This window comes from Zootoca vivipara, chromosome 1 (genome assembly GCF_963506605.1).
Source record: "Zootoca vivipara chromosome 1, rZooViv1.1, whole genome shotgun sequence".
NCBI lineage: Eukaryota > Metazoa > Chordata > Lepidosauria > Squamata > Lacertidae > Zootoca > Zootoca vivipara.
In genome coordinates, this window is record NC_083276.1 from 20269067 (window position 1) to 20283010 (window position 13944).

The 13944-nt window shown below is 43.0% G+C and overlaps 2 protein-coding genes across 3 annotated transcripts in view; one reads left to right on the top strand and one right to left on the bottom strand.

The window, feature by feature from the left end:
- SERPINA10 (serpin family A member 10) overlaps positions 1-13944 on the top strand; it is a 201224-nt gene that overhangs the window by 92096 nt on the left and 95184 nt on the right. The window lies entirely within an intron of this gene.
- LOC118075216 (alpha-1-antitrypsin-like) lies at positions 435-9255 on the bottom strand. 2 transcript variants are annotated; one of them, XM_060272069.1, is made up of 5 exons: positions 9153-9255; positions 4598-5251; positions 3950-4220; positions 3499-3646; positions 435-709 (listed from the first exon to the last, which is right to left on the bottom strand). In XM_060272069.1, exons 2-5 carry the CDS (start codon positions 5229-5231, stop codon positions 518-520), a joined length of 1245 nt encoding a protein of 414 aa, XP_060128052.1. In that variant the 5' UTR covers positions 5232-5251; positions 9153-9255; the 3' UTR covers positions 435-517. The 2 variants fall into 2 exon arrangements, with proteins under 2 accessions (XP_060128052.1, XP_060128051.1); XM_060272068.1 differs by having other exon boundaries at positions 9070-9203.

A 13944-nucleotide genomic window follows, 5' to 3' on the forward strand; every position in this document is an offset into this window, starting at 1 on the left:
AATCAGCCCTGAGTGCTCCCTGGAAGGACAGATCGTGAAGCTGAGGCTCCAATACTTTGGCCACCTCATGAGAAGAGAAGAATCCTTGGAAAAGACCCTGATGTTGGGAAAGATTGAGGGCACTAGGAGAAGGGGACGACAGAGGACAAGATGTTTGGACAGTGTTCTCGAAGCTACGAACATGAGTTTGACCAAATTGCGGGAGGCAGTGCAAGACAGGAGTGCCTGGCGTGCTATGGTCCATGGGGTCACGAAGAGTCGGACACGACTAAACGACTAAACAACAACAACAATGCTCTGCGACGTTGGCAAACAGAAATTTAAATCGGATAACAGCAACACGCAGCAGGGAAGAACGCAATCAAACAGACGATCGTGTCGGGAACCAAATTAAGATACCCCACAAAATTACAATGATAGAATTGCAATGAAAATGGTGTCAAAGAAACCTTTTTTATTATTTGTAACCTCTCCTGAATGTCTCAGCTCATTCTGAGCATTTGACCAAGTTGAGCAATCATGCCTCAGTAGGATTCATGGCTTTTGCCATGAAAATGATGGTGTCAGTTTCCTCTTCAACAGCCAGCAGCAGAAAGGGGCGGTTGAATTTAATTTCAGGAGGAAGGGAGGTAGGAACCATTTCAATGGCAGTAGTAGCTGCAGCTTCAGTGCCATTCTCGTGGACATTTAAATAAGCTTTGTGAATAGCCTGCAAAGAAATACAACAAAAATTAGTGCAAGATTGTGTCTGACTCAGGGTTTTATCATGAGAAAGCTCTAGGCATCTATTGAATGTCTTAAGAAACAACATCATGTGGTCATTTCTCACTCTGATTACCTATTGATCTGGTTCCTCTAACCAGTTATAAGCATCATATTTTTTTATCAGTCAGCCTCAAGGAACTGATGGAATTTTCTGAAAATCTTGATGTCAATCTTCTACATAATTACAGTATTTTTTCCTAGTTCTTATCTCTCTCCCCTAGTGCTTTTTTATTATTAAAAAATCATTTAAATTAAATTTTCCATTTTAACAATCAAATCAAATCACATCAAATATTCCACATTATACATATACAAATCAAATAATCCAAGTATTCTGCCAAATTTATAATTTTGGGTGGACTCTCCATGCTTCAAAACTTTGGAGGGCTCTAATCAACATCATAATCCTACTGCATTTCAAATCTTCTGGTGATTCTTATTTCTCTTTCTGTTGTTATCCTTCCTTCGTTCACAGCCTCTGAGTTTGCAAAGCCTCTGAGTTATTCCCACAAGCAAGTCAGAACAAACAATAATATATTTCTGTGTGGATTTTATGTCCTTGGTTCCCTTCAATTAGTTCGCAGTATCTCATCACACACTGGTATTCTGCCAATTCCTTCCAAAAGTCTTCTCATAACAAGCAGATGCTATTGCCGGCTGATGCCATCTTCACACAGTTCCAATGAATTCACATCTAAGCATCCACTTACAATTTTTCCAAACCTGTTGCCTCATTCATACTTTTTCCAGGGGGAGTTACCAAATTAAACTGGAAGTACAAATATTAAAGCATATTAAGGGGTCACCGCTCCCCTATAACAATTTTAATTTCTGCAACTCGAATGGGTTCCAACATGGTGGATTTCCAATTTTCTACTGCATCACTGTTGATAAAGGTTTCGGGAATCCATCCAACGTTTGTATCAAAATTCCAGCAAAATAATGAGATCTGTTTCTGTCTGATGTCAGCATAATAGGGAAACCTTTTATCCTCTTACAAGCAAACCACAAATCAAGGTCTTAATTATACTGTATTTTCATTTCCACACAGTTTATGCTTTTAAAGCCATATTATATCAATGGTTACCAAAAATTCCAAGCTATCCATTCTTGCTTGCTATAAATGTTAAAAACGGTTCTTCTAGGCGGGGTTTGTTAGCTAAATAGTAAGGCACAATAATAAAGAAAGTCTCACCCCCCTTTCTGTTCCGTTCCCATACCACTCTGACACTGATGTAATCTTTCCTCAATTGTCTTTTATTTCCTCAGTGGCTGGGCTGTTTAGCAGGTTAATTCCTCCCTCCTCATCCGAAGCATGTCCAAAACTTAAATCCAATTTTTCCTCTTAAGTAATGGAACTTGACACCCTGCAGGGATGGCATCCAGGAGAGCTGGCTATCTCAGGTGCTTTCCATCCAGTGCCCCCCAGCCCCTCCTTCCTTCCGAATTTGGGACCGGGTTGAATGGGCATCTGCAGATGAGACTGCATCTTCCCTGCTCTGGGAAGATTTTGGGAGGCTGCTTACTCCCATAACAGCCTCTAATTAGCCCTTGATCATTGTGTTAGCATATTTAATTCTGTCCACTGCCCAGCTGCATGTGAGACAGGCTGATTGTTTTGATGTATGGCTGCTGTAACTTTCCCACACAGGAGAACGGATGTAACCTGATCTCCTGTCATGTGATGTTTTTGTTCTCTTACTTTCACTTCTAACTGAGAGAGATGGCATACACACTGTTCCATCGCTCTCTAATAAACGTAGTTAAAGGCTACGATTGTTTGCTGTCTTCTTTACCAAAGCCAGTGGCAGAAGAAAGAATCTAGGGCTTACCATCCCTATATTCTAACAAGTTAGAGCGATGGAATGTTCAGCCATCTTCCGTCGCGCCTCAAGCAGAAGTCTCTCCCTTAATGTTGATGAGAAGCAAGATCCCCGTCCCTGGCTGATTATGCTAAAAATACATATGCTTCTTTCATATATACATCATATATAATATTACCCTATTACTCCTATAATATTATAAACACTAGGTTTCCAAAAGTAGCCAGCACATAAACAGATCAATACAAAAGTTTATATAACTGGATACAATACATATTTAGTAATATACTTTAAAATTATGCTGCAGTAATACACACAGCATATGGTTAATCAGGAGTATTTTTTTATAAAAAAAACAACCTACAATGTATGAGCTGGTCAGACTATAGCAGGTATGTGATAAACGATACTGTCTTGCAAATATATCTGATTTCTCCTCCTTCTCCAATGCTAACTGCAGTCTTTGCAAAGCAACTAGCACCTAATCATCTGCTCTTGAAAATTCTGTGTCAGAGGTGGGGAAGCTGTGGCCCTCCTCATGTTTATGGAGCCCAACTCCCATCAGCCCCAGATAGCATGACCAAGGGAAGAGGGAGAGCTGGACCTTAAGGGTCTCTCCATCAGTTCTGTTGGGAGACCAGCTCCAATGGGGCTCCACCCCCTCAACTGTCATCAAGCACCACTCATGTCACTAGGCTATAGCAGAGGGAGAGATGGGATTTTGGTGCCTCTTAATCATCATAGCTGGAATAGCAAATATTTTTGGTTCCTGCTCTCCATGAGACATGGGATTGTGGTTCAAGTACCCCAAATTATGTTCATTTGAACCTTCACACAACAGTGTACCTCTGGTGAAAAACGGAGGATGAAAGAAAATATAGATCAACCTGTTGAATTTTGAGAAGCCTACCTTGGAAATCGTCAGCTCTGGCTTCCCAGTTATTCCAGAGAGGTCTGCTTGATCTGTGAATACCTCCATAATATTCATTCTTCTTAACATTCCTTTCATAACATAGTTGCCAGAGATTGTAAACTTTGGAAGGGATAGATGTATTCTCCTGTTGAAAGAGGAAACGGAGGCTAGTGGGGTATTGATTTTTTTGGGGGGGAGGGATGTGCCGGGAGGATTTTGGGTGTCATATGGCAGGACAGAATTCCAATCAAAGATGTGCTCTCCCAAGCCCACATTCCTAGCACGTTTGCACTCCTGTCTCAACGATGCCTATGCTCAATTGATCCTGTTCTGGAATTACAAGGGACTTGGTCACTATACAGCCGATCACTACCCCTCAAACTAACAACAATATATTTACACCTACAAATATGTACTACACTCTTTCCACAATGGCATGCGCACTTACTGTGATTTTGTTGAATTCATCCATTTGAACAAAACATCTTTGCTAAGAGCATTTTCCAGCTGCTTCATTTTTCCTTGGTCAGGAAGAATAAATAATGCTGAAACGTTGCCCTTGTAAGGGAGCTTCACAACCTCGCAGGACAGGATATTATCATGGTAAGTCTCGAACCAGCTGTCTTTGTTCATCATAGGGATTTTCACCATTGTTTGTTCATCCACATGGAAGTCTCCTTCTCTTGTACTCAGAGAATTGAAAGGTTTTTCCCAATTGGCTTATGGAAAGAACAATAACAGCATACATGTCATTTAATTCTTTAATATATTAATTGTCATACTCAGAGCTTTTAATAAAAAGTGCCTGTTTTAGTGGCATCTTACTGTTCTTAATCTAGTTACCAATTACATAATCTCATTTCCAGGAAAAGGGGTCTCACAATATATTTGATTTGTTTCGATAATGGTGGAGGTCAATTTTTTGATTGATTAAAAGAACTTCTCTATGATGAGAAGCCTGATAATATTCTTCTCACACAGTGGGCACACTCCAGCCTAAGGCACCAACAAATCTGAACCACAGCTTAAAGTTTAAACCTTAAACTGAGAACATCTAAGAAGCAAAACATGTATAAAACAAGTCTATCTGACTTACCTCTCATGTAAATATAGTTCACCATAACCATTAGAGCCTCTGGGTTAAGACCCTTGACAGCATCAACGATTTTCCCATTGGTTTTGTTTTCTATATAGCTATTGATTTGACTTTCAGCTACTGCAGGATTCTTGAAGTTAGTTGGAAGAACGTCCGTCTCATAAAAATGTTTGGCATCATCCAGGAACTTCTTCAGGAGTTTCACTTGGTCATCTGTGAATAGGGTGTTCCCAATGCTCAGGTGGAGTTCAGGATTGGGGCGGTTCAGTATACGGAAGAGATCATGGAAACCCTCATGTATTTCCTGTTCGGTAATATCTGAGAAGCCAAGTCCTGACAAAAGCTGACTCAACGTGGTTGTTCTAGCTCCCAGTGACACCATGGCCAAGGCAGTGGAAATGCTCAGAGGGGAAAAGATAATGTTCTTCTCAGCAGTCTCCGAAGCAACCTGCTGGTAGAATCGAAAGGCGAAGTCAGCATTTCCTGGGGCTATCTTCGAAGAGGGCAAACCTCTTTCACCTTCAGCAGGAGGAGAATGGCCATGGCCATGGTTCTCTTTGTGGTCAGGGGTATGGTGACATTGGGCAAAAGCACAGAGCCCAGCAAGAAGCAAACACAGGTAGAGGCGAGACATTGTGTTCCTCTGGAAGTAGTCTGTGAAGACAAATCGCATTCAAAATTCATCATTGCAATGGCTTGCCTTTGAGTCATTCGACTCTTATATGCCTTTCTGGCAGGATTTTAACAATCTAACTTTCTTTTCTTTTGGAAGAATGTTAGAAGCATAGTAATCATTGTTAAAGCCTTTATTATGGTTTCTTTAAATATTAAGGTTCATTATTGTTTCACAAGATGTGTATCTGTTTAAAGGACAGAGTAAATATCATGACCTAGTTTTACAGCTGTGAAGCAGTATAGCAGGTGCTGTTGTGTTAATTAAGCTGTGTCAGCAATTGGGTATAGTATATGAGGAGCAGCATGTGCCTCTCTCAGTACCCTGGTGAATGGGTCATATATATATATGGGTCATAAAATATTATATATATATACATAAATGTAAAAATGGTGAAAGTGTGGGCTCCACTTTTCTCTGTAACCGCTTGACCAATCGTCCTGAAATTTGGACACAACGATCCATGCCACTCCCCGAGTGTTTGCAGAAGAAAAATACCTCAAATCTCACACCTGTGCAGGTAGAAACCTGCTTTTCCACCAAGTAAAACAGTGCCCTCAAGTGGAATTCCTCCCACAGTACATCCCCTCCCTTCCTGTGAAATCTACACCACACCCACAAACCAAATAATGACATCATCAACCAAGCAACTTGAAACCACCAAGGTGGTCATTACCAGACCCCTAGGCCCCTGCCAGGCTGCTAGGCACCCACTAGGCCCGGGGGGGAGAGGGGGAGTGCCCGGATTGCAGGGCACAGCACGGCCTTTGTTTTATGTAGGCCCCTGCCAGGCCGCCAGGCCCCCACTACGCCCGGGGGGGGGAAGAGAGGGCAAGCGCATGGATCACAGGCCGCAGCACGGCCTTTGTTTTATGTAGGCCCCTGCCAGGCCCCCAGGCCCCCACTAGGCCCGGGGGGGGGATAACCCACAGCAACGTACTTGGGGGCACAGCAAGGGGTTTTTACTTTAAAATTTAGCGGGCATTGTGTCAAATGCAAGGCTCCGGTGGCCATTTTAAATAAGGGCACTCGTTCCCCTTTTAACCTACGCTTTATACTATGACTGATTGCAAGCCTCTGTGTCTTAAAAAAACAACAACCATGCACTTTCTTTCCCCAGTTTAAGTCCTCGGATATTTGCAGTGGCCAAACCCAGCCCCCCCCCATTTACAATCTCCTACCTTCCCCTTGCCACTTCCTGGGTTTTTTATGGAACCAAACAGCTCGGGTGCTTCGGAACTCGCCTTCTGTTGCTACGGGGCTGTAGGTCTTCACTATTTGATCCCCCCCCCCCCCGCTGCTTGGGATTATTAAAGTAGTTCTCTACTCCAAAATTATAAAATCCAAATAACAAACACACACACACACACACACACACACACACACACACACAGACCGAAACACACAACAACGCCCAAATCATACAATACTCACCAAAATAAATGACAACCCCTAAAATAAAATTAAACAATTATAACTTCTGCTTCTCATTTTCTTATTTCGAATTTTTTAAATCTAAATATATAAAAATGTTCACAATGCTTACACAGGGGCCAATGTATGGCGATATAGGGTGGAGGGGGCAAAACTCCCCGGGGAAAACAGAGGGAAGGGTGTCCTACCGAAACACAGGGATGAGCCAGGGGGGTGGAGGGAGGAAAGGTGGGATACGTCATGGATCGGGACAGGGTGGGGGGAATCACAGGGATGAACCACAGCAACATGTGGCCGGGCCAGCTAGTAGATGTAATATAATTTAATGTAGGATGAGTTTTTGTTTTTGTAATTAAAGCCAAACAAAAGATATTTCTGTGTTTCTTCATTGTTTCCTGAACGTGTGGTCTCCCCAGCATGCTTTCTGCAGTGCAATTAATCTGCTAAATACGCAACACAAACCTCTTTCACCTAGCAAGCAGCTGTTTACCTGTCCATTGGAGTAAAATGCAGTATAGAGTTTTGTGGCAGCTTAAGGACTCAGAACACAATCCTATCCATGTATAAATGAATGAACTGGTGCTTAATCCCAGCTAGGCAGCAGGCTATCTAGGCGACAAGCAACACCTGCAATTCTCGCACCAGGCAGGCAATTCCTCCTGAAATCTGTATGCCCATCACATACATATATTCCTAACTACCACAATCCCCCACCAACCCACTGGAGAGGTAACCTTGACATGAGCACCCCCCCCCCAAAGAATGGGTCCCTTCTAAGGGAATGCCTTCCTCTTCCTCAAAGTGATGTTCTCCATCCTTGAGAACTTCATTCTCCCTGACAGCAATGGGTTTGTCGTTGTGGGAGCGGGACCTAGCTACCACCTCCCCGAAGGCCTTTTCCACCGCTGTCTTGGCTTCTCATATACTTTCTAATTCTGCCCACTAGGCCTCAAAGGAATGAACTTGATCCCAGGGGAGCAGGAGCTCATTGCACCTCTGACATGCCCATGACTTCTGCCCCATAGGGAGATAATCATACATAAAACTGAGGGTGCAAAACACTGGAAATCCCCCCATGTCCCTAATGACTTTTTACATGCATTATGCTGTTGTCATTGTTGTTTTTGTTATCCAATTAAGAGTTAGGGATTACATTGGGCAGAGTGGGGTGCCCTGGTCTCCTTGCCCTGCTGCTGAACTCACATGTCTAAGGCACTAAGGCACAGCTGGAACTGATTCTGGTTCTAAATATATATATTCTCCTGAGTAGTTCCTCCCAGCTACTGGGGATGGGGAGTGAACAATGGGTTTCTAGTAAATTACATTTAAATAGTTGATTAATCAACCGGCTCCCTTCCTGAAGAAAAGCTACTGAAAAAGCTCACTGTTGCAGCTTTTACTTTATCTTTGTTTTATTTACTGCCAACAACCCACTTTTAAAAATGCCTGTTACCATATAGTTTTAAATGGTACATTGCACTCTTGTTTTGGATCATTAATTTGCTACCAAGACTTATGATGAAGAGTTGAGGGAGTTGGATATATTTAGTCTGGAGAACAGAAGGCTGGGAGGTAATAGGATGGCCCTCTTCAAATATATGAAGGGCTGCCACATGGAAAGTGGAGGAAGCTTGTTTTCTACTCCTCCAAAGCCAATGGATTCAAATGACAAAAAAAGGATATTCTGACTAAATGTAAGGAATAGCTTTATGACCATAAGAGCTGTTCAACAGAGGAATGGACTCCCTTCGAAGTAGGAGAAATATGCTTCACTGGAGCTTTTTAAACAGAGGTTGGATGGCCATCTGTCAGGGCTTGTTCAGCTGTGATTCCTGCATTGCAGGGGGTTGGGCTGGATGACCCGTTGGTCCCTTCCAGTTCTATGATTCTATGTCATAATTTTCTAACCCCATTTCTGAAGCTGCTTCTCTCTTCTATTCCCCATTTGCACCTCCATTTCCACCTTTGCCCCCATTTTCATGCCCCCTCCTCAATTTTCCTTTACTGTCATTTCCACTTGCACACACACCACCCTCATGGCAACCTCCTAGATCTTCCTTCCTCCAATACATTGCAACTATTAAGCTGTCTTTTCCCCTTCCTCTCAATTCTAAAGCCATCCTTCCTATTTTTGCAGCCCCTTTGTACCCCCCCCCATTTTAAGCACCACTCCCATGCCCATGCCTTCACCTCCCTCCTTTTTTGCAACTCTCCCTTGCACACAGACCCCCATTTAGCTCCTTCGATCTTCCCACCCAGTGCTAATTCTAACCACCCTTTTCAACTCCTCATTTCTAAAGCTGCTTGTATTCCGCAGCGTCCTTTGAACCCACTCCCCTTTCCACCATCACCTCCTTTTTCATACCTGCTCTGCTCCCCTCCTTTTCAAACACCCTCCAAGCCAACCTCTGTCATAGCAGCATCGGGAAAGGCACGTTTGATACTTACGTTCAGAGGTGTCTCTTGGAAGAAGCAGTGAAAGCTCCTTGCAGTGAGCTACTATTTATCTGTGTTTGGGGCACTGTTGAGAAATGGTATGTTCTCCTTCATTAAACAAGAAGAACAGTAAACACTAAACAAGAAGAACAAATATTGATCATTGCTGGACACCTGTAGTCCCAAGTCCACAGAGTACTCTCCACTAGAGTGAGGGTTCAAATGGGTTTCCTGGATCCTGTACCGAATATGGGGATTTGGGCCCCTGCATCCCTCTCTCCTGGAAGTATCTTTGCTTCTGTATCTATTGTTGCAAAATAGATTCCATGCAGTAGCAAGATTCCAAGGGGGGTTCCAGGCACTCACCCAGGATGTGTACGCCTTTGGAGAATTGGAGACATGGCAGAGGCTGTTGCAGCTTTAAGAAATATGGTTTGTTCCCTATTTACACCACTGTAATGTTGTATAACACTATTTTGCAGGGTGAGCTGTAAGCCAGGATGAGCCAGGCTGCTCAGGTGGCAGATTTGGGTTCATTCTTCACAAGTGGTACCCAGCCTAATCTCTTCACAGCTGCTTGAAACATGCCCCGCACATTGGAATCAGCAAAGCTTCCTTCTACATGCACTTCCACTTTTAAGGCACTAGGGAGCGGTTGGAGCTGTGAATGCACATGACAGGGCAGTGGAGATGGGTAACAACAGCCTGGGCTTCTTGCTCAGGTTGTTCACTTTCTTATGAAAGAGGCTTGAGGCAGGTGAAAAGTAATCTAGGGTGCCCACTGAGCCTCTTGGTCATATTAGGCTGCCTGATTGCAGGAAGGTGGGATCATCCTCAAGAGCTGATAGCTTCCAACACCTTCCTAGAGAAGACATTGCTAGCAGGCATTAGGCAACTCCATGATCTCTCCCTGTGCCTTGTTTCCTCATTTCTCTTCTCCTGCTACTCTTGCTTTTTTAATTGCATTCCTCCTTCTGTGACCAGAATAAGCATGCTAAGAAATGAGGCTTAAGTAAAAGGTAAAGGACCCCTGGATGGTTAGGTCCAGTCAAAAATGACTATGGGGTTGCGGTGCTCATCTTGCTTTCAAGCTGAGGGAGCTGGCATTTGCCTGCAGACAGCTTTCCGGGTCATGCGGCCAGCATGACTAAACTGCTTCTGGTGCAATGGAACATCGCGACAGGAACCAGAGTGCACGGAAACAGTGTTACCTTCCCGCCGCAGCAGTACCTATTTATCTACTTGCACTGGTGTGCTTTCAAACTGCTAGGTTGGTAGGAGCTGGGACAGATTCGAACCACCAACCTTTTGATTGGCAAACCCAAGAGGCTCAGTGGCTGTTACCACAGTGCCACCCATGTCCTTGTGCTAAGAAGCAAGGCTTAGTCATAGTCCAGGGGTAGGGGACCTCAGGCCAAATGGCACCCTTCAGGTCTCTCTCCCTTTTCCTTTTTACCTATCAGGCTCTCCCTAGGACAGACCTCTCACTGGTGCTACACCATCAAGTGCATTTGCTTCTCTAGAATGTGTCCTTGAAAGGTGATAAATGCGGAATAAGATAAGATAATATATCTTTATTTTCATTGTCCCCTTGCGGGAACAACGAAATTACTCGGTTGCTACATCCACTCAGATAAAGCATTCCGCATAATCCAAAATTACAAAACCTAATCAAAAACAGTAAATATAATACAAATGACAAATAAAACAAGATGACTTCAAAGTCCAGGCTTTCCATTTAAGGCCAAAATCGCTCTAGAGAAGAAACTGTTCCTGAGACGGCTCGTTCTTGCCTGCATTGTTCTATATCTCTGTCCCGATGGCAGGAGCTCAAAGAAATGGTGACCAGGGTGTGTTGGATCTCTTGATATGTCTAGTGCTTTTCTATGGCACCTGGTGGTGTAGATTTGTTCTAAGGTGGAGAGTGAGCAGCCAATAATGCTCTCTGCTGCATAGCTGCCAAGTTATCCCCTTTTTTAAGGGATTTTCCCTTATGCTGAATAGGCTTCCTCGTGAGAAAAGGGAAAACTTGGCAGCTATGCTCTGCTGTTTTAATAATTCTGCACAGCCCTGCTCTATCCTGAGAAGTACAGCTTCCATACCACACCATAACCAGCTTCATATAACCACAATATGCTTAAGTCTACTTAATGCATGAAAGGGTTAAGCTGTCTTGCCAGGCTTACCTATGTCCACTTCCCTTATCTTGAGAGGAAATGGACAATCAAGCCAAACCTATTGTTCCCCCAGTCTACCTGTGTAGCTCAGCATGTGAAGAGGTTTGAGCTGGTTGCTCCACACGGCTCTCATAAGCCACTCTTGAATTCCTATACTAATAATTTATACCCGGCCAGATGGGCGGGGTATAAATAATATATTATTATGACTATTACTACTACTACTACTACTACTACTACTACTACTAATAATAATAATAATAATAATAATAATTTTGCCACTTTGTAACTAAGCTGAGTTTTACTACCTGTGCAGGTGTATGGGAAAGCACATGAATAGACTTTTGAAGAGTTTGTGTTGTTGTTTAGTCGTTTAGTCGTGTCCGACTCTTCGTGACCCCATGGACCATAGCACGCCAGGCACTCCTGTCTTGCACTGCCTCCCGCAGTTTGCTTTTCGGGACCGTGGACATCCAGCAGAGCTCCTTGGAGTCCCGTTCGCCGCCCGATAAGCCCCTTTTTGGGGGGCGACATGAGCAGGCTGAGCGGGACGGAGCCTTGGATTGATTCGCTTACTCTGAGGCGCAAAGCTCCGTGCCGGTGACAATGAGCGTCAGATGCCTCCAAAGAATTGATCTGGACTTGTAAGTAAAGATACTTAATTAATCTGGAAAAGAATTTGGACTTGGGAGGGGAATTCAAAAGAAAACGGAGGTCGTTCCCCCCCCCCCCCCGAGAAACCTACAGCAATTACTGAGCCTGCAGCCTTCACGCTGAAACGGGACTCTGAACTTCGCTAAGAATTAAGTTGGACCCCTTCCCTGTGGTAGCGGAGCCAAGGGGAGGTGATTTATTTTCTTTACCTGAATTTCTGCAAAAATTGGAATTGATTTACTAACAAGCTCTCCGGCAACTGGGTGACGGGAAACTGGAGGTCCCGACCAGCTAATATCAGGATCTGTCTCTGGCACAACAGCCTATGTGCCATATTGTAACTTGAGAAGACAAAGGGTACAGACAGTCAAAACAATCTTGCAAGATGTGTGGGAACGGGATACAAAGTGTCTGGGAAAAAGTTCAAGAAGTGATGATCGGAGTAAAAGAATACAAAAGACTTACAAAGTTATGGATTGAAACCCAGCACCAACTTTTCCCCATGGACAATTTTGAGCCACAGACTGAGACTATAGAAGATAAGAACATTAAAGTTTTAAATGAGGAAAACCAAGAGGAGCCACAGACTTTGATCGAAGTGCAAGCGGTGAGAGAGGTTTCACAGGACATGCGTTATGACAAAGGAGCTTCAGTGTGTGGGGACTTCCAAGAACTGCTTCTCCCAGTGAGAGAGGGAGAGCAGGTTCTTGGCAAAAATGATCATGCTGTGACAAGGAACAAAGAGGTGGCCTGGATTCGAACCTTCCTAGTGAAAGAGGGGAGGCAAGAACCAGGCGAAGGACTTGTTAAAAGGGGGGACAAGAAAAAGGAAATACTGGAGCAGGGTCGACAAAAGAGTTGTTGGGAAGAGGGAGCTGGGCTGGAGTGGTCGAGAGACGGAGTGGGATGATTTCGAGGGTGATTAAGGGACGGATTAAATGGTTTGAAACTGGACTGTTTATAGAAGATGGACGGGATACCCAGGGAAATGTCACCCGGGGGAAGGAGGGGGGAGTTAGAATAAATATTATTTGGAAGAGTGATAATAGATTTGTTAGAATGGAGTAGAAAGAATATTTTTAGAGAAAATTAATAGGCTAAAGGGAATAATTACAATAATAAGGTGTTTATTATTTGGATAAAGGATTTGATTTAAGGTATTATTTTAAGATTCAAATTGATAGTTCTGGAATTGTTTAAGTATGAAAAATTGCCAAAATGGGATGCAAATAGACTCGGGTAGGGAGGAATGAGGAAGCCGAAGTTATGACAGTGTTATTAATATGGTTGTTTTTTTTCTTGCTTTTTTTTCTTTTTTTTTTCTTGTTTCTTTTTCTTTTTTCGCCTTATATGGTATTATGATGTGATATGATTAAGTGAATGTAATATCAAGTTGAAAATCTTAATAAATATAATTTTTTTAAAAAGATAGGGGGAGGTTCTCTATACTCTCTCCCCCTTACATTTATTTATTGTTTTTTATTTATTTTCAATTAATTCACATTACATAATTGCCATACACCTTCATCATTGTACAGTCAGTTTAAGTACGCTTTGGGTTAAGTACGCTTCAGGGTGAGTACTCTGCGGACCCGTCTGGAATGGCTTGATCCACTTTCCATTACTTTTAATGGGAAAGTTCGCTTCAGGTTAAGTATGCTTCAGGTTAAGTACGGACTTCCAGAACCAATTGTGTACTTAAACCGAGGTATCACTGTACATAACATGAATATATTATTCCTGCAAATTCCCCACATCTAACCCTCCAACCACCTCCCCTCACACCCAAATGCCCGTTTGACTTCCTTCACCCATATGCATGATATCCAACTTATTACTTAATAAAAACCTCTAACATTGTGTTCATTTTTATTCGTTACAATAGTCATCCATCTATTAAAAAGAAAAGAGGAAAACATAACTTCTTAACTTAATGGGTTCAGTCTATTCTTATCCAGGGATTTCTTCTATTC